Source organism: Acanthochromis polyacanthus, chromosome 3 (genome assembly GCF_021347895.1).
Source record: "Acanthochromis polyacanthus isolate Apoly-LR-REF ecotype Palm Island chromosome 3, KAUST_Apoly_ChrSc, whole genome shotgun sequence".
Classification (NCBI taxonomy): domain Eukaryota; kingdom Metazoa; phylum Chordata; class Actinopteri; family Pomacentridae; genus Acanthochromis; species Acanthochromis polyacanthus.
In genome coordinates, this window is record NC_067115.1 from 22,043,218 (window position 1) to 22,063,340 (window position 20,123).

The following is a 20,123-nucleotide window of genomic DNA, read 5'->3' on the forward strand; positions in this document are numbered from 1 at the left end:
TATCATTTATTTTACTATTTATTTACTATTTTACTATTCTTTATCTTTTAGTAGCTATTTTATTCTTCAATTTTTAGTTTTACATGTTATTTTTAACACATCTATTTTAGATTCCAGTGTTTCCTCGGTGGGGAGCCGTCTGCATCTGGGGCTTTGCCAGGGCATGGGCATAATGGCCCTGGAGCTAGCTGGCCTGTTGGGCCTGACGGGGCCTGCTGCTGCCCCGGATGCGGGCGGCTCTCATTGATGGTGTTTCCTCTTTCAGGTGCTTCTGCTCTCAGCCAGCAGACACTATTATTTCTTTTACTAAAGTGTGTGTGTGTGTGTGTGTGTGTGTGTGTGTGTGTGTGTGTGTGTGTGTGTGTGTGTGTGTGTGTGTGTGTGTGTGTGTGTGTGTGTGTGTGTGTGTGTGTGTGTGTGCATGGCTGTGTGACTGTCTGTGTGTGTATGTCTGTGTGTTAGGAAGTATGTTGTGGGGCAGGGTTTGGGAGGGATGTGGGCCATTGTCTTTTTATTGTTTTTTATTGTTTGTTTTTAACTTGTTAAGCACTTTGTGCTACTTTTGTATGAAAAGTGCTATAGAAATAAACTCTGATTGATTGATTGATTGACATATCGACAAACAGAGATGCAGGAAACACAGAAACAGACACAGACATGTGTTACTAAAACAAAATTAAACCAGAAACCAAAACCCAGGAACCACAAAAACTCTGAATATATTTTTTAAAATATAGATATATAGATTTTTTAAAAATGTTTTGAAGTACTTGATCCATTAAGCCCTTAGCTAGTTTTTAAAATGTCCACACAATATAACATCCCCAAATTTGAGGTAGATGTTAACACACAAAATGAACAATCTTGCACTGTATGGAAGAGAAACATGAGCGAGATTTTAAAAAGTTCAGAAGAAAATATCATTTTGTCTTCTACCTAAGCAAGTCTATAAAGTACAGGGTAAATAATGGACAAAAAAAGAATCAGCGACCACAGTCTTATTGAAACTGTTGTAAAAGTTGTCACCGACAGCTCACAGAAACCAAGCTAAACCACAATACGTGCATTTTCAGTTTTAATAACAGATACACCGTCCGAAACCTCTAAAAGAATTAAGAAAGAAATACTTTAGAGGTGTATTGAGGCAAAACAAATCTTTCTGTGTCTGTAGAGTGAAACAGTGTGTGTCTGATGATGATCGGCATCCAGCAGACATGACAGTATGATGCAAACCACCAGACTTTATCATTAGAAGGTTTCATAAGAGAGGACACGCGAGCTTACATTGATCTACTTTATGGAGGTTTATTCTTGCCTATTTATTTATCCCTAACTTCATCATAAAAGTTGTTATTATAGAAAGTGGGATGAAAGTCAGACACCAGGCGTAGCGGCTGCCTGACAGGCCTTACTGAGGGTGTAAAAGCAGCATTTATCACCAGGTGTACTATTACAGTTTAAGACCCGCCTCTGCAGCCTGTGATTGGCTACAAGTTCAACCCATGATTCTGAACAGCCAATAAAATCACCGATTACTTCCATCTGCTCTAATGTTCCGAAGGTCAGATTGTTCCGGCACAGAGTTAACTTAACTTCAGGAATTTCCTCATCTTTGCACATGCTAGTGTTTTTTTCAGGGACTCACAGATGTCTTCCACAGTGAAACAAGCAGGTAGAGTTTTTTTTCCCACCCATAATTTCACTTAATCCTGTAGCTCTTCATTCGTACTATCATCAAATATCTGTCGGGTGTTTGTGCTGCAGACTGAGTGCTGTGTTGTGTCCAGTTTCAGAGCTCTCTGTGCTGGTGCCATGGGGGGAGATCAGAGGGAAAGCCTGGGGTCCTGATCACGGTCACCCTGTGCTGTGCCTGCACGGATGGGCTGATAACTGCGGTTCATTCAACACCCTGATTCCTCTTCTACCTACAGGTGATTCAGCGCAGACTGGAGTGGAGTACAGGTCCAGTGAGCAGGATGGCGATACGTGGGCACATTTATCTGTGTTTTGGATTTGCTGTCAGCTCCACCGTGTTACTCATCACCATCTGTGCATGTGTGCTCCATCACCCTCCTGCTCTGCGGCGCTGCTTTAACAGGACTGAGCAGCAAACACTGCCATGCATACGATTTTAGAGCTCATCTCTGCATACGAGGCAAAAGCTTTTACCGTTTTAGTTGGTCGTGTTAGCATTCTGACATTTCTTTTATTAATGAAGTAAAGCAAATGCATAACAGGCGATTAAACAGTGATTTAACATAAAATTGTATACAAAAAAGTGAGTAAACCCAGATAGATGGACAGATAGATGCTTTCTTTATCCACTTAGGGATGTTTAAGATATCCAGTAGCTCATAATTTTCATTCAAGATTAATAGAGAAACAATGTACAAAAGAATATGTAATTAATGCAAAAAAAAACAAACAAACATTGAAGAAATACAAACAAGGTCCCAAAAATGCTGGAATTTGGAAAAGAAAATGTGCAAAAATGGTTGTTTCCAATAAAATAGAGCATTAACAGAATACAAAAGGTACAATGTGAAAATATAACTAAAAATAAGCATATTGGAAAAGTACAGATCATGGGTTCTGCTGCAAAATCACATAAGTGTTAAATTATTTCAATAATTGCATTATTTCTGAGTTGAAGAGTGGAGTATTTCATCTTGTGATCAATCAGGAACAAATACTTCAGAAAAAACATTTAATGAAAAATTCAGGTCCCAAAGTAGGAAAACACAAATGAGAAACATCTGTGATCGTTGAAACTCAGCTGAGTACTCCTGTGAATTCCAGTCAGCCCGATAGCATGAACATAAAATGAGCCGTGAACACCAGAACTTTCTCGGCTTTGGACCAAAGGGCTGCCTCCGTCTGCATATCGACATCATGAGTACAGATGGAGAACAACAGCCAGAGGGAGTGAGAAATCTGATTGTTTGGTTTCTCAAAGACAGAATGGAGTGTTTTTCAAAGGGGGTTTTGGCACAAAGGAGGTGGAGCAGTAATGTTTTCTGACGGATGACACCGTCCACCAGTAGGATCACTACCGACACTTTAGTAGTTGTTAGTAGTTGAGGTGACTCATTTTAAACCTCAAGTGTGAATGTTATAGCAGCAAAACAGTCAACGTGATCAAGGTTCAGCCAAACAAGCTGTGACAATAAATCCCTTAGATCACAAATGTCAAACTCCTTTTAGTTCAGGGGCCACATTCAGTACAATTTGATGTCAAGTGGGGCAGAGCAGTAAAATCACAGCTTAATACCCTATAAATAACCATAACTCCAAATGTATCCTGTCTTTTAGAGCAAAAAAGTACATTCTGAAAATGGTCACGTTTAACAAGCTATCTTTTTACAAACATCATGAACAACCTGAAATTTCTTAATAACAGTAGTTTAAATTTCAGCAACATGTTGCTGAAATGGACAAATGACACAAGCAAGACAAAAACCACAAAACAACAAAAACGATTTACAAAATAACCAGTAACACAAAAACAAGACAATGTATTACAGAAACACAAAATAACACAAAAAACACAAGAGGGACAAAAAAGGAAACCCAGAACGACAAAAATGAGAAACAAAATGGCAAAATGAGTTAAAATTCAGACGAAAATACCAAAAACAACAAAGACAAGACAAAATAATACAAAAATGAGAAGCAAAAATGAGCAATGCGGTATTGTACTTTACGATCAAAACAACTTGTCATGGTCTAGAAATTATTTTAAATGTACAGTTTTGCAAATTTACAATTTGCAATTATTTTCTTCTCTGTAATTTTTTCACCTCAAGTCATCCTGTGGGCCAAATTGGACCTTGTAGAGGGCCGGTTTTGGCCCATGGGCCACATGTTTGACACCCCTGCTTTAGATGATCCGACCTGACGTTGAAGCTCGATTTAAAAAGTCAGGAGATCACCACAGTAGTTATAATTTATCCTCTAGAGAACATAAATGTTCATATAAAATGCTACATTTCATTCAGTTGTATGACATGCTCATGGCTTGTTAGACTGAAGCCTGTTGTGTTTATCACTGCTCCGGATGTTTTCTTTGCTCCCTCCTCCTCTCAGAGTGCAGGTACGTTGCCGTGGACATGCCAGGTCACGGTCTGTCGTCACATCGTCCTCCTGGCGTCTTCTACTCGTTCCCTGCATACGTGGCAGATGTGCGCAGGGTTGTCGATGGTGTGTGACTCCCAGATGTTTTCTGTTTTCCATTCCTAGCAGGAGTTTGAATCCGTTTGTTAAATCACTCACATTACAACAATAACTGAAGCAAGATTTAATCAGATGTGTTTTTTTTTCCTACTTTCCTACCACAGATCTGGGTTGGACAAAGTTCTCCATCATTGGCCACAGTATGGGTGAGTGTCACACAGTGGAAACTCATAGGTGTGGATTTAAGGTGGGATGAAGGGGATGGTTCTTCTTTAGGATTGAGAGCATATGCATCCCCAGAATAAAAACATGGAAAAAGCAAAGGACTTCTATTTGAAAGGCTTGTATCACATTTACTCCAGTTCACATGTAGGTGTTTAATGTTTTTGCCATTTCTATGAATTGAGGCAGACAAGGCACAAATGGCTGCATAGAATTCACTAGAATGCAGTAAACTAAATGTTTTCTGTACCTGAACGCCTCAACGTTCAAATGGCACCCATGTACAAACTGACTGAAATGTAATCAAGCACCTGATTGACCGTTTACACTGCATGGTGCTTTTTCAGCATCTTTAAAAGCACGTCCAGTTGATGACATTTTTCACTTTGCTATGGTAAAGCAATCAATCAAAACTTTAAATAATTGCTAATTTAATTTAGAGAAACTGGATCTCCTAGTGAGGATAAAGCGGTGTATAGAGAATGGATGGATGGAAACTGGATCTCCAGAAATGTGAGGACTTGATTGACCCTAAAATGTTAAAACTGTGTGTTTACAGCCGCTCAGATGTGAAGGTTTGCTTCTGTCATGCGTTTTATATCATTGTTAGTTTATTATGTTTTCACTTAGGACCAAAGCAAGCAATTAGAAAAGCTTCAATTGGAGATTTTTCACAGTTTATTTTCTGGCATTAAATTGATTAAATCAGTGGTTCTCAAACCAAGCAGACGATTTTTTCATGCAGCACATGCTCTAATCGGTCAAACAGAGGCGTCACAACAGCACAGAAAACATTAACCCAGTAATTAATATAATATTTTATAGTAATTTTGCTGTGGTGAATGTCCCAGCAGCAGAATGCATCCATTAGAGCAGAGGTGTCAAACTCATTGTAGTTCAGGGACCACATTCAGCCCAATTTGATCTGAAAGGGGCCGGACCAGTAAAATCACAGCTTAATAACATATAAATGACAACAACTCCAAATTGTGAAATTTCTTAAGAAAAGTAAATTCAATTTCTTCAACATTCTACCTGAGTTTATCATTTACACATTACGACTCCCAGATCAGTTTGTCTACAAAAAGACACAAAACTCTTAGTTGCAGGTATCTGGAACTGAATGATATAGTATTTTACTTTATGATCAAAACAACAAAAGGCAGACAAAAAACAAGACAATGTATTACAAGAATGAGACAACAATAAAACAAAAGGAGACAAAAAAATTTGACAAAGTTACAATGTAACAAGAAATGGACACAAACGAGATTAAAAAAAAAAGCGACAAAAAATAGACAACAAAGCACAAATGACTAAAAGGAAACAAAACAACAAAAAGCAGAAAACAACGAATAAAGCAGAACACGAAATGACAAAAATGAGACAAAAAACACAAGCGAGGCAAAAGTGAGAAACAAAACGACAAAAGAGACAAACAACAAAAGTAAGAAGAAAAAAAAAAACAGGGCAAAATATTACAAAAGTGGCACAAAATGCCAAAAGAACAATGAGCAGTATCGTATTTTACTTATGATCAAAACGGCTTGTCATGGTCTAGAAATTATTTTAAAATTGTAGTTTTGTAAATTTGTAATTTACAGATAATATCTTCTCTGTATGTTTTTACACTTTACAAAGTCGTCCCGCGGTGCAGACTGGGCCCTCTGGTGGGCTGGTTTTGACACGCGGGCCGCCTGTTTGTGTCTGTGTATAAACTACAGTACTGAGGGAACACAGAGGGTGTAGCAGACTCACATGTGATGTCTCTCTGTGTGTTTAAAAGCAATATTTTTTTTCTTATGACTCAAAAAGCTCTATTTTCTTTCTGGTAATCATCTTGCGACCGCCCTTCTATGTCTCACGGCCTCCTGTGGAGCCCCAACCCCCACTTTGGGAACCGCTGGGCTAAATTACATTTTAATTATTCCAAGAAATAATCATCAGTTGCTTCCTTACAAGTAAAGCACTTTTGCTAGAGATTGGATCTATAATAAAAATGGCTTTGCTTTGAGTGTAACTGTGTGTTCACTTCCTTACAGGTAGTAACATCGCTGCTATGGTAACTACAGTTCAGCTTATCACAACATCTCAAATGATATACATTATTATTATGATTTATATCTATTTTATCTCATGTTATCCTGGTTTCTGCTGTGTTTCCCACAGTTTAGTGCTTTGTTTCCTGAGATGGTGGACGGCCTCGTGCTGCTGGACTTCCCCGGCTTTTTTCCTACAGTCATGGTACCTCATCAGTGTTTCCTTCTCACTGCTCTACAGCAAATGTGTTGTAATCACATGAATGTCGGTGGGAATGAAGCATTATCGTGCTATTTCTAAATTATCTTCATCAGCTACTCCAGTCTGTGGTTCCGATTTTCTCTTCTCTCGTTTTATTGCAGAGCGACATCCCAAAAATAATGAAGCAGGGGATCGAGGAGATGCTGCAGTTTGACAAAGGGAAGAAAGACAACCAGAGAGTTTATACGTATGAGAAGGCAGCGGAGAGGTATGACGCCATTCCATTTTATGGTCAATTCAAACACCGTAAACTCTTGTTTATGCAGGATGTTTGGATTGAAGTGGGTTTAGTCGCAACTAAGCTGACAGCAGTCATTGTTGGGAATGTAGGGATCAGGATTTCACTGAATGAATTACAGTACATTCTTACTTGGAAAACAGACAATATCTCATGTTTTGCTGCATTGATGTCTGCTTTTTCATGTTCATCTGTTCTGCAGAAAATCCAGCATAAAACAAGCTGCACACAGAATAAAACAAAACCACATAAAACAAAAAAACTGTCAGATTTATTGTGCTTGTCTGTACACTCAGTTTTGGCCCAAGAGTTTTATTTCTTTTTCAGGCTTTCGACTGCAAATCCGACTCTGACTGAAGCCTCTGTGCGCACGCTTTTAGAGCGAGGTCTAACTCAAACTGAAGGAGGTACGTCTTTATCTCCTCTTCCCCTGTCAGGGAGGAATAATCTCACTTGGGTTTCTCTCATCTGCTGGCAGCTGAATGTGTTTCTCCTCGGCAGGATTTGTGTTCTCCAGAGACCTGCGAGTTAATTTTGTAAGTACCTTTTAACCTCCCAAACCTTTGCCGCGTCGCTGTCAGTCATTCCTCCCACAACAGGTTTAACATTCACAACACACAGATGTGATCTGTTTCATGCAGAAAAACATCGTGCGGACCACTCTGGAGCAGGGTCTGGAGATGCAGTCGAGGATTCAGGCGGCTGTTCTTGTTGTTCTGTGAGATTTTCACCACTATACTGAAATGAACGTTTGGAGGAATGTCAGTGTTTCTTAATCAGACTCAGTATGAAACATGTCATACTAAAAATGCTCAAATCTCTCTTTTTTCCAGAGCAGACAAAGGCTTTGTTGCAGGATTATCAAAGATCAACGAACACAAACTCATCACACAGCTTCTCCAAGACTATCGAGGCAGAAATGTGAGTTTAAAAAAATAAATCTTTATGGCGATGAACTGTTGTAGAATACCAGCGAGGTGAGAGTTGCCATGCTGTTCACCGACACCCTCAAAAATCGACATTTAAAATACTCTGTTTGGCCAAATGCAAAAACGGCACCATAGTACGAACTCAGTGTCTCAGAGGAAGAAGACATTTTATCAGCACTTCATTAAAAACAAAGTAAAAAATGCATTATTTTAGCGATTAATACAACCCGAGTTAATGAAAGTTAATTTGTAGTTACCTCATACATGAACTGTCATTTAAGTGGCATAGATATATGGATTTTTTTCCTTTTATATCAAACTGGATTCAAACATCTACATATAATTACATGATTGGAATCAGAAAGGTTTTATTGCCAGATAGGATTCAAAAAAATTTGTAAGGAGTAAGTGCTAGAACACAAATGAGGAGCAAGTCATAAAAAACATTTAAGCTACTTCCAGTGTGCAGGAATACACGAGGTTACACGTATGTAATGTAAATGTCATTTCAAGCTAGTGGATAGACCATGAGTTTGCATTATTTGTTTGTAGTTTAGATGTTTACGTGTGAGATAACATCAGGTTGTCTGTTCCGCTCTCATGAACGCGAATATCTCAGGAAATTTCTGTTTTGTAAGCTGAGCTTATTTGGTGCTCAAATGTCACTGTGACCTCATTTGCATTTTTTTCAGCCATAAAACAATAATCCAGACGCTTATCATGATAAACTTTCACATAGATATGTAATAAAATGATGAGGTGTTGTGATTTTAAATCCAAAGGTCAAAGGTTCACCTCCCTATGACATCATATTGTTCTGCAAAAGCTCTTATCCCACCATTATTCAACACCAGATGAGACTGTGACTGTGTTTGACATTAGGTCAGATACTGATTATGTGATGCTAATTTTGGATTTCCACCTTAAAGCCGTTGTGATTGCAAAGATCTCCTGCACTGCCAGGTTGAAGATCTGTTTAAAACATCCATATTTTAGATGTTTTTGAATCTTCGCAGCAACATCCATCACATGAATCTTTGTTTCTTGCCGTGGCTACAGCTCAATGTTTAACCAGAATCCAAAAGGAAACCAATGAAAACTGCGCTCTACCCCAGAACCTTTTGTTCCAAACATACATAACATTTATAAAGAAAGAACCAAATGGGTAGCAGGAGGACAAAACGTCTGAGATTTCCTCAAACGTAGGCTTTTACTGGAAGCTGCCATCTCATTTCCAGAGTGTAAATAACTGTCTAGGTGCTGGAGTGGCGGACGCAGAGGGGTCATTAAATGGGACTACACCACTCGCTGCACTTCGAAAAAACACTTAAGGTAGTTAAGCTGTCCAAGTGTCATCGCCACCAGAACCAGAGCTTCAAAGAGCGACCACAGCACCACTCGGCTGTTTGTGTTGTCGCTGATTGCTCTGTCCTCTCAAAGACCTCCATGTGCTCCTGCTCGTGCTTTACAGCTGTCACAGCGACTGCCAGCTCGTTGATCTTCTCCTCCAGTTTGTTTTGGTGGGCGTCCGCCTCCATGTCTTGGCCATTAGGTGCCTCTCTGATATCGATCACGAACATGACAGTCTTGGTGTCACGGTTGACATGTTGCTGCTGAAGCACAGCTTATAGATTCAGTCGTGTGCTTCCACTGAAAATTGAGCTGAATTTGTTTCTCTAAATGAACTTACACACCCTAACACCAAAAGAAGCCAACTTAATTTGAACAAACATAGTAAAATATAATGAATCTGTGCTTGTAAATGCGACATAAAGACCTGTAGGTAAAACACAAAAAGCAAGTCTTCATATTTCCTACCATCCTTCCTGTTGTGCTTTAATGTGCACTGAGCAGATGCTTTCTGCTATAAATAACTGTAAACGCCCTAATTTGCTGGCACATGATCTAATATCTGAATTAACAGCTGTATGACTTAACTTTCATTAATGCCGATTCACGGAGCATTAATTTGTTGCAGAAGGTCACGTGGACTTGATCCTTTCTCAGCAGGAATTTATGACCCACCCTGCACATTACTTCATGCATTAAACAATTACAAGTCATGCATTAGTGAAGTTTATGTTCTGTGTCCTCATTATGAGTGTACATGTGACTTCTACAGCGACCTATTAAAAAACAGAGGGGAGGAAAGGAGGTGTGCGCCGGCTAAATGCTTCCCATCACGACCGTATCCACAGTTACAGTTTAATAGTAAGAGATTAAGGTAAAGCAGCAGTGGCTGAGGTTAGCAGATGGATAAATAGATAGATGGACATAAATTAAAGTAATCCATGAGTAAAAGTGCAAAAAAAAAACAACAAATGAATGAGGCATCTTTGGTTTCGTCTGCGACACAACCTCTGTAAACTCTGCTATTTTTAAAGGAATAATGATAAAGAGAGAACTGACATGAAACAAACACAATCAGCTTCCTCCAAAGTCTAGACTGTGATGATGGAGTGAAGTCAGCGGGAGGAAGATGACAGAAGGAATCATGACGACACCAAAGCTGAGTGAGCTGAAGGAACGCCAGGCACTGAGGCATCTGATCAGACTTTGTGGTTGAAAGAAATCATAGTAGGAGGAAATGAGATTTGATCCGCTTTGTTGTGAAGTAGTACAGAAACGATGGACCAGAGCTAGCAGTAGCAGATTATAGATCCGTGTTGGAACAAACAAATGTGCAGAGAGAACAATGAACAGATTGGCTGGTGCTGTTGAACTGGATGTAACTGTGATATATAAGTAAACAACTCTATAGGCTTAATTTGCACAGTATGAATCACTGTAGTACTAAAAATTAAACGGCAGGAGGAAAAAAAAAAACTTACAAGCCAGAGAAGACTTAATGAATGAAAAATGCTGGAGGCAGAAGAACAGTGAAAATTAAGATGTATGAATAAGATTTCAGAAGAAGAAAGATTTTAAAAGCAAAAACTAGAAAACTAATGAAATGAATAAGATGGTTAAAAGAACAAGAGAAGAGCAAAAAGCATTGTGTGCTTCTTCAAGATAGTTGTCATATTCTGATGCTTTAACGATGTATAAGTTTTTAATATCTTTTAACTATTACTCGTAATTATTGGTATTTTGTTGTTTTTCCTTTTGTGAAGCTGCACATATCTAGTAAAATCACAGAAAAAAATGTTATTAAAAAAAACCCAACTACAAATGATGTCCACGTGAAAAAACTGTAATTTTCTTAGCATCAAATTCTTTTTCTGTTTACATGTGACCATTGAACTACAGTGTTTTCTGTCTTATTTTACAGACATCCATATACAGTTTTTTAAATGGGATTTTGCAGATTTTCCCTGTTAATCCCTAAATTATTTATAAGTAAATCACAGAAAGAAAATGATAATTTACATTTTGATTGTAAAATCAAAATAATAATAATTTAAAAAAAGGCCCAAAACTAAAGGTAATGTCCACATCAAAAATCTGTATCTGTAAAAATTTAAATTAATTTTAAGCTTTAAAAAAATATTATTTTCAATTTTTAAAGTTGGTGAATGTGAAAGTATTCCACCATTTTCTTTTATTTTTCTGGCACCTTTGCTGGCAGATGTTTTTTTTTTTTTTTATCTCTGTGAAATTTGAGATTAACAAGTCAAACTTTTTGACGTATGTATAGTCTTTTTCTAATTGTATTTGTGACATTTTCAGATCCGTCTCCACCTTATCTGTTCTGCAGTAATCGCAGACTCTTCCTTCTGCTGCTAACAGCGACTTCTTGTGTCGTCTTTTCCGTCTCTGCTTTGTATCTGTGGGAGTAAAGACGCATTTTTCCATTTTATATTCATAACTCGGGGCCAGAGAGGGATGAAGTTTGTTTAGAGTTTTGTTTTGATTCCTCTAAAGGATCAACATCTTTTATTAATGGAATCATTTGGTTGACTTTGGTGATTGGAAAAAAAAATGTAGGTCTACAGTGGATCAGTGCTGGATGATCAGAAAGTCTCATGATCAGCTGACAGAAGAAACTGTTTTGGGGTTCAGGCGTTGGATTTATAGCACCTGAAATCTCTGTGTGTCTTGAGGGCTTCATTTGAGATTTAACCAAACTTTAAGTGTTCTTTTTTTTTTAATCTTAACGGTCGATAGATAACGGCCTAATTCTCCCCTGTGTGCATCAACTGGGATTTTTCATTTGGATGCTCAGTCTGAAGCTGCAGAGTTCTGCATTCAGCTCCTCTTCAGAAAGGCATTTTTATTTGTGTAGCACATTTTAACAACAAGGCAATTCAAAGTGCTTTACATAAAGCATCAAGGCAAGTTGTAAAAGGAACATAAAGCAACATAAAAAAGACACCTCGACACAATTAAAAGCGTTAAATAGAGAATAAAAAGGGAGATAAAATGAGAAGTAAAAGTTGCAGTGCAGAGTGAGATGTTCAAAAGCCTCAGAAGTGTTTCAGTGAAAGGCAAACAGCCCTTCAGCCTCCATTTGAAAGAACTGAGAGTTTGTTCCAGACATGTGGTGTGTTAAAACTGAAAGCTGCCTTTTTGTGTGTGGCTTTGACTTGAGAACCAAAAATAGATCAGTGTCAGATCACTGGAACGGTCTGGATGTTGGGTTCAGGTGCTTGTACCATCTAGTGTAGTCCTGATAACTGGCCTGACACCACCGCTAACTACTTTATTCCAAATTCTAACCTGTGTGTCTAAAAGCTTTACATGCTTTTTGTTTCAGTGCATCATTTCTTCTCTGTCTGTTTCTCTCTCAGCACTCTGTGGTGACGGTTCCAGGAGATCATCACGTCCATCTGAATAATCCCGAAGCCGTCGCGCCGCTTATTTCTGACTTTCTGCAGACCAAAGTCCTCTCACAGCAGCTGACAGATTAGTGGAACAACTCTCTCATTGTGAAATGTCACACTTCAAGTCTCAGTTTCTCATCTCTCTCAGGACAGTCATAACCATAACATCCTCAATGTCCGTCCTGATTTGAACACAGCCATAACCTCACTTGTGTTTTTGTTGCATTGTTAAATTGTGTTTAGCTGTTGTTATATGAGAGACTTCTGTGTGCATGTCAGACTGTAGTGTTAAACTGCTTCCAATAAGAACTAGAAGGATGAAGAGAAGTCTCATTTGGCTGAATTAAATTAGCTTAAATAATGAATTAAAATGAGCAAATATAACATGAGAATGAAACGAATGCAATCATGTAACAAAATCAATTCCAGTGATATATTATTTTCCTCTACTCCTGTCAAAGTGTAACATGTTGTTGTTGTTTTTTTTCACAATCAGCTTCAGTTTTCAGGTCAGAATTTGCTCCACACTGAACAAAAAAGTAGTTCTTGTGTAACTGGTGCAGTTGCAGGTTCATGGTTTCTGTGCTCAGATATCGCAGCTCTACGTTTGAAGCTGATCTGTTTAACTCAGCTGCTTTTCATGAATCTGCCTAGCCTGTGCAGAATGAGCTAAAAATGGCAATCATTAAAAAAGATGACAACTTTTCATTATGTAGGCCATCAGCTCTGGCTTCTTTTTTTGTTTTGTCTTGGAAAAGGAAATCAGGGGAGCCACGATCCATAAAAAACAAAACACTGCAGCTGCTGTCATTCAGAGCCGAAATGAAAAGAGCAGCTCATCATATTAAAAAATAAAATAAAAAAATTCCCTCCACCCATTCTCTCCCTCTCTCAATGTCACATAAACTGCGTGATGGCCTTGGTGTTAAATGGAGTGGAATTGATTTTACGCAGCCGGCAGCAAGGCGGCGAGCATCCAGAGACATCTGAAGGGCTTGTCCCATCCCACTCCCCCCCCACATCCAAAAAAAAGAGAGATTATAGTTATATAAGTTTCCCTCCCACTCCTTCCATCCTCCCAGCCATCAGCAGGGGTGTTGTCATGGCAACCCCGGCCCCTCCTCTACACGTCAGAGCCAGGAGCTGGAGGATGAAGCCGCATGCAGCTTCTGTCTCCTGTGCCTCTCTCGGAGCACCTGTGATTTCCTCGCCGTCTCGAATGCAACAGTGGGAGCTGCGGCAGCGCCGGACTTGAATCTCATGGTGGTCGTGACTCTCGGCTCGCACACAGACACGTCCGCAATCCGAAAGAGCCACTAATCGAGCCGCGTTCACAGGTAAGACACGGCGAGCGCCTTTTATTTACTCCTGCGCGCTATTTTTAGAATGCACCTGTGCCAATCCTCAGGAAGCCTCGGAGAAGTGCTGAGAGTTTGCAGAATGCTTAAAGCTGGATGCTGGGTGTATTTTTTGGAGATAAAAAGGGAGGAGGAGTTTTTTTTTTTAAGGAATGACTGCAAATAATGGGACATTTGCTGCAGTTCGTCGTGCGTAATTGTAAGCTTAAACAACCTCATCCACCCTTCTCCAAAATCTCCTCCACCGTCATTTATTTTCCTCCCATCCATTTTCTCCCCTCTCCTCATTTTCCACCTCTATTACATCCCCTCTTTTTTGTTGTTTTTATGCCCTGACAGCCGTCATGTCGTGGTTGTTCTTGGACTGGTTCGTCCCCCTCTACCTGCTGGTGTCGGTTCTGGTGCTGGCAGGCTTCGGAGCGTGCCTGTACTTCTTGGAGCCCGGGCTGCAGGATGCCCACAAGTGGAGCAACAAAACAGTCCGGCATCACCCGCTGGTGGCCAGTGTGAACTGCAGAGATGACGATAGCAATGCCCTGATCTGATCAAGAGGGGAGGGCGGCAGGCCATCTGGACAGGGGTGCTGCCGGGACACCGGTGGGATGGAAGCCAACACCTCAACGACTGAGAGAGGAAAAGGGAAGAGGAGAATAGAAGATGATGTGATGCCACAAACCCTGGTCCTGATTCCTTTCAGCTTCTCTCTGACCTCTGCAGATTCTCACTGCAGGGATCAGAGAAAAGAGAGGCAGAAAGATTTGCAGAATTCTTGAAAAAAAAAAAGAAGCCAAATGCACAAGGAGGAGAAGATGCAGAAGAACAGATTGTGAGGTGGTTGGAGGACATGTTGCCCTTTAGAAATGTGTTTGTAAATTCCACTTATACCATCGTATATACTTGTGCCAACTTTTGCATACGTTTTGTAATTTGACAATCACTTTACATATATGCCATGAAGTTTACTTGCATTGTGCATTTAACTAGTGGAGGGAGTGACATAAGTGCTGCCAGCAGGGAGGGTTTCTAAAATCCTCCCTCTGATGTCGGCAAGGCAGCTGCTGAGACGCATGTTGTGCCAAAATGGTGTAGTAGTGATTTTATTAAAATAATAATGCAATTGATTTAATCCAGGTGCCAAGATTACACTAGGTGGACCAAGACTAGAGAAAAAAGTAGTATTTGGTAATGCTCAAAGTGTCTTTTTTTTTTCATCGTTTTTACTTGACAGCATGGTGAGGAAACTGTGGGTGTGTAACCCTCTTCGATCATATGCTTCCTTTGTTCATACTAAAATAAAACGGTTCAATCCTAACTTCTTTGTATTTGCTCTTTGAGTGTTTTAATGGATATCTGGGAGAAATTATACTGATATTGATAAATATTCATGTGGAGTATCTGCAGTAGCGGTAGAAAAAAACTTGATATGTTTAGTTTTGTGAAATATGTTAGTTTACTGCATTTATCCAACAGCCACAGTTTCTCAGTACTTCTGATACTGTGAAATTATCCAAAGTTTTACCAAAAACTAAGAAGAAAATAACTATAAATATAGGAGCCACCTAGAACTATGTGCAAAGCTCATTTCTTTCTGTGATATGCTGTAGTGATGTGATCTACATGCATGCAACTTCATGCCTAATTTAAAGAATGGATGTATCATTCAAATGTAGACACAGATGTTCACTATAAGATAAGATAAGAAAAAGGGGAAAAAAATAAATCAATAGCCCAAGAATAACCCAAAAGCAGTATATATAAAATGTATAAGGACCTGCCAGTGGTGCAATAGCAATAAGTATGACACATTCAGTAAAAACAAACATGCTATAAATACAGCTAGGTGCAATATTAAGAATGAGTTTTAGGATGCCCTTCTTTGAACAAGAGGAGGAAAATACAGGTTACCATTTATTGCCAAGACATTATTAATGAAACTACCCACTGATAACTCCAGCCTTTTTTCCTCTCACACCAGCAACTAAAGCACAAGTTCTACCACTTGAATTCATTTAAATGTCCCCAGGGTGCACTCAGAGCTTAGTAAAACTACTTCCTCTTTTATTGCACCCTAGGCATGGAATGAGCTGCACGGAACCATTACCTCAGACACACTCTGTTCTTTGAACACCTTCAAACGTCTTTTACAAACTTCCCTGACGGAAACATGTTGTTGATTTACACACTCCCCGTCCTGAGGTGGAAACTGTAAAGACTGATGACCTGACCTATGTGCCTCTTTGACTGTTTCCGTTGTGTTGCTTCCATGTATTCAATGTGTTGTGAAACAGTTTTTTAATGTGGAATTGCTTGTTTTGCTTTGTTAAAAGAAGTCCCTGTAAGACAAGATGTTGTTTCTGAGGATCTAAACTTGCCACTTCTCATCAAGTCACAGCATTAAAATGCTCCTCAACACCGATGCATGAATATTCGTCTAATAATTCAATGCAATGCAATTCAATTCAATTCAGTTTCATTCATGTAGCGCAGATTCACAACATAAATCCTCTCACAGGGCTTAGCATGGTAAGGAATAGACCTTACAAACTGTAAACAGAGAACAGAAAACCCAACAATCAAAGTTGCCTTTGGATTCCCTGTAAGCAATGGTGGGAGGGAACAAAAAAACTCTTGGAATATGAAGGGGGAAAAATGCCTCCACTCAGGGAAAGTAGCCATCTGCCCCAACTGGTTGGTTGAGAGTGAGAAAATGCCCTCCATTATAATATATCCATCACAGGGGCCAAACACTTGAACTCTCTTCTCTTGAAGTGCATTTTTCTGATAATTGTTATGCAGAATTTTGAATGCATCACTCCTGCTTGCAACTCAGTTTTTCCTCATTCACTTCACTTCAGTGGAGGATCTCTTTCCCCACTGATCCTCTCTGTAAACAAACAGGCTGCACAGGCCACATTCAGACTTCACAGCATCCCATGAACCAAATCAAATGAGACACCAGAGTGGGAGTGGAACAGTGAAGCCTCAGTGTCGAGGAATGGAGAGAATGGCACTTGTGTGCCCACAACTTCCTACTGCTCTGCTCCCCATCTTGCACTCTTTGTCTTATTTTCTTGCTCAGTGTGGCGGCATCAGAGACAGTGCATCTTACATCAGGTCAGTGTGTCTTTCCTCAGCATGAAAAGCTTGAGTTTTTCAGTGTAAACATTTGTTACACAGTGGAATTCACAGTGTGAGTGGATTTCTGTAGCATTGTTATAGACTGCAGTGGTTCCGGTATATGCTGCTCTAGTACAGTTTAACAGCTAGAAGTGCTTTTTTTTTGGAAGCACATATACTAACACTCATAAAATGTGATGCATTTTTACAGATGAAATTGTCAAGCAGTTTTTTTTGAGAAAAATAACACTGGCTCTACCTCAAGCAGCTGCAGCATTAGAATGCTTCTATTCTGTTAATATATGTGTTAGACAGAATTATCTAATATTATTTATAATAATCTAACACTCACACTCTGTAAAATGAGTGTTTATGCTTTTGATAGATAAAATTTGTAGCGATCTGTACTTTTACATGCAAATGACTACCTTCAAACTGTTTTTGTCTCTTTTGCTCATGTACAGGACCTGAAAAGTTCTTACACTATTGTCAGATTGTGAAATTTCAAAAATATGGAAAATGTTTCTGTACAAAATGTATGGCATTCAAATCTAACGACCTGATTTTTCCTAAATTCTCTATTGTAATCAGTTTCTTTTCATCCCTCTCTTCACAGTTTGAGTGAAACAGAATGAGTGTTTTTGACCGTCTGGCGCCTTTGATCCCACAAGTATCTGCCTCCTGCAGACAAACAAAGGAGGATCCAAAAGTTTGTGTGTCACCTCCTCTCTCCCTCTCTTCTCCCGTCATCAAGAAGAAAGCCATTCAAATCCCATCATTTGATGAGAAGGGACTCATATTTGAAAAGCACAACAAAAAACTGTCAGCAGCTGACAGGTAAATTGATGTACAGCTTGTTTTCTGCCTCACTTTTATGTGCTACATAATCCAGTAAATACCACACTGAATTCATTTTACAGGTTGCATTTTTATTTCCTTCCCAGATCATTGGATGCAGTTGGTTCCTCGAAGACATCTGGTCAGAACTTGTGGAGTAAATCATGTCCACAGAGAAACCAGGGAGAAAGAGCTTCAACCCTTCCAAGGACTAAACCTAAAGCATACAGCTCTCAGTCTCTCTCTGGGAAACCCAGCATTTCCATTTTTCCTGCTCCAAAGCCAAATTCCTCTCCTACTCTCCCCACTCTAAAACCAAGGCCAAGCGATTTTCTTCATCTCCCCGCCTCACAGCTGAGTGATCCTCCTCCATCTCTGCACCAGCCAAAGCCAAGTGTATCTCCAACCCTGATTGTCCCCACGCCCAGGCTGAGCCCATCTCCAACGTCAATGTGTTCAGATGGTCAGGGAGGAAAACAACCTTCTCCTGTCGCCAAAGAAAGACGTGCCCGATCGATTCCCATCTCTAATCCTAAAGTTGAGCCTTTACATGAGGCAAAGCATGACATTCTTGACCAAGATGCTTTACTGGACTTTACTCACTCTGAAGGGAGGAAATTCCGTCCTGTAAAGAGCAGAGAGTCTCCACATCAGACTTACTCTGAATCCTGCAGACCACCAGCCACGTCTCAGAATCCCTGCTTACTGCAAAGCAGATTTGGAATCAGTAAAGGAGAAAATATTCTAAAAGATAAACCAAAGACTCCGCCAAGGAATATAGACATTACTGCAATCCCTAAACTAAAGTCAAACATCAGACAACAAGAAGAATCTGAACCGAGTGGGGCCACAGGTACACAGACATCTGCTTCAGAAAGGAAAAAGTCCCCTGATTTTCTTCACAGAGAGTCAGATGGACCGGCCTCTCGGTCGAGCTTTCACAGAAAATGTGCAGACTACAATCAGAAAAGCAATTACGCTCAAAAAACCTCAGATTTTACCTCCAGTCACCAATCATACGAACAACCGTGTTCTGAGAAAAGAGCGGCTTTATCAGCGACTTCCAAAATGGCATTTTCCACAGAGCCTCTTCTGAGTCCTTCTGCTGTCTCACCCAGCATCGAGACCAGGAGAAGACGGTTTGATTTGCACAATGAAACAAGAATAAACACAACATTCCCACCAGGTCTTCCTCCCAGGAGACAACAGGAAGAAAACAAAGTACAGACGATTGCAGGAAACTTAGCCAAAGCCTGTCAACAAACTGGTGCACATCAAAATACCAAATCCCCTCAGAAATACAGATTCTTGTCGAAGACCCAAAGTCAAACTGCCCAGATAGATGTAAGAAGTGCAGTAAGTTGGTTTGACTGTGTATCAAAGGATTACAGCTGCCACTCAGGAGACATCGATCAGAAGATGGAAGCTTCCCAGTGTGAGCACAGATTAAATCGACTTAAGACATGTCTGGTGGCACCTCAGACCCAGGAGGCCTCCAGTCCTGCCTCTGTTGTGCGCATCGCTTCACACACAGGATCATTCTCAAAACCTGAACATCGATCACATGAACATCACTTACATCAGGACCAGTCTCCTGTGCAAAATAAGAAAAGCCACAAACAGGTGAAAGTCAGTGACACGGGGCTGAATCAGACAGATATTTCAGCAGCACCTGACCGCCATGCAGTGCCAACAGAGCTACTAGAACATCCCTCAGAGAAATATGCTGCAAGCTGGACCCCATCTGTGGTGCTCTGCCCATTCAACACAAACAGATTTGGCTTCAGTTCAGCGGGGGCCTTTGACCTGTTATCAGAGCCACAACGCACAGTAAACCACAGAGCACAGGAGACAACAACAACAACAACAACAGGAGCAGCAGCTTCAGTTCCAACAAACCAGCTGAATCACTCCGTAGCAGACAGAGCAGTTATCACTGAGGAATCAGAAGACCCCTATTACGTCACCATGTACTACCCTGGTTCAGTGTATGTGGGTGAGTACAGAGAGATCCGAATCGCTTAGAAGGCTTTTACTGAACAAAGTCAGCAAAATTCATAACAGATTAGATGGCAGGGACTCTTTCAGGGCTTGTCTTTATTTGGGGTAGGAGTTAAGTAATGTTGTGTATTTTGGGGGTGGGGACTCAGATGAGGGGGTGGTCAGAGAGGATAGCAGAGGGATT

At 40.0% G+C, this 20,123-nt stretch overlaps 2 protein-coding genes across 2 annotated transcripts; both read left to right on the forward strand.

The window, feature by feature from the left end:
• Nucleotides 1-494: 494 nt before the first annotated feature.
• Nucleotides 495-13,500, forward strand: LOC110948890 (serine hydrolase-like protein). Its single transcript, XM_022190641.2, has 12 exons — nt 495-1,672; nt 1,788-1,931; nt 4,087-4,200; nt 4,338-4,379; nt 6,438-6,457; nt 6,565-6,639; nt 6,798-6,904; nt 7,262-7,341; nt 7,436-7,470; nt 7,576-7,652; nt 7,768-7,855; nt 12,594-13,500. The coding sequence occupies exons 1-12, from the start codon at nt 1,648-1,650 to the stop codon at nt 12,711-12,713; spliced, it is 927 nt and encodes a 308-aa protein (XP_022046333.2). The 5' UTR covers nt 495-1,647; the 3' UTR covers nt 12,714-13,500.
• Nucleotides 13,501-14,524: 1,024 nt separating this feature from the next.
• Nucleotides 14,525-20,043, forward strand: LOC127533412 (uncharacterized). Its single transcript, XM_051946348.1, has 3 exons — nt 14,525-17,098; nt 17,718-17,938; nt 18,046-20,043. Exons 2-3 carry the CDS (start codon nt 17,733-17,735, stop codon nt 19,961-19,963), a joined length of 2,124 nt encoding a protein of 707 aa, XP_051802308.1. The 5' UTR covers nt 14,525-17,098; nt 17,718-17,732; the 3' UTR covers nt 19,964-20,043.
• The last annotated feature ends 80 nt before the right edge of the window (nt 20,044-20,123 follow it).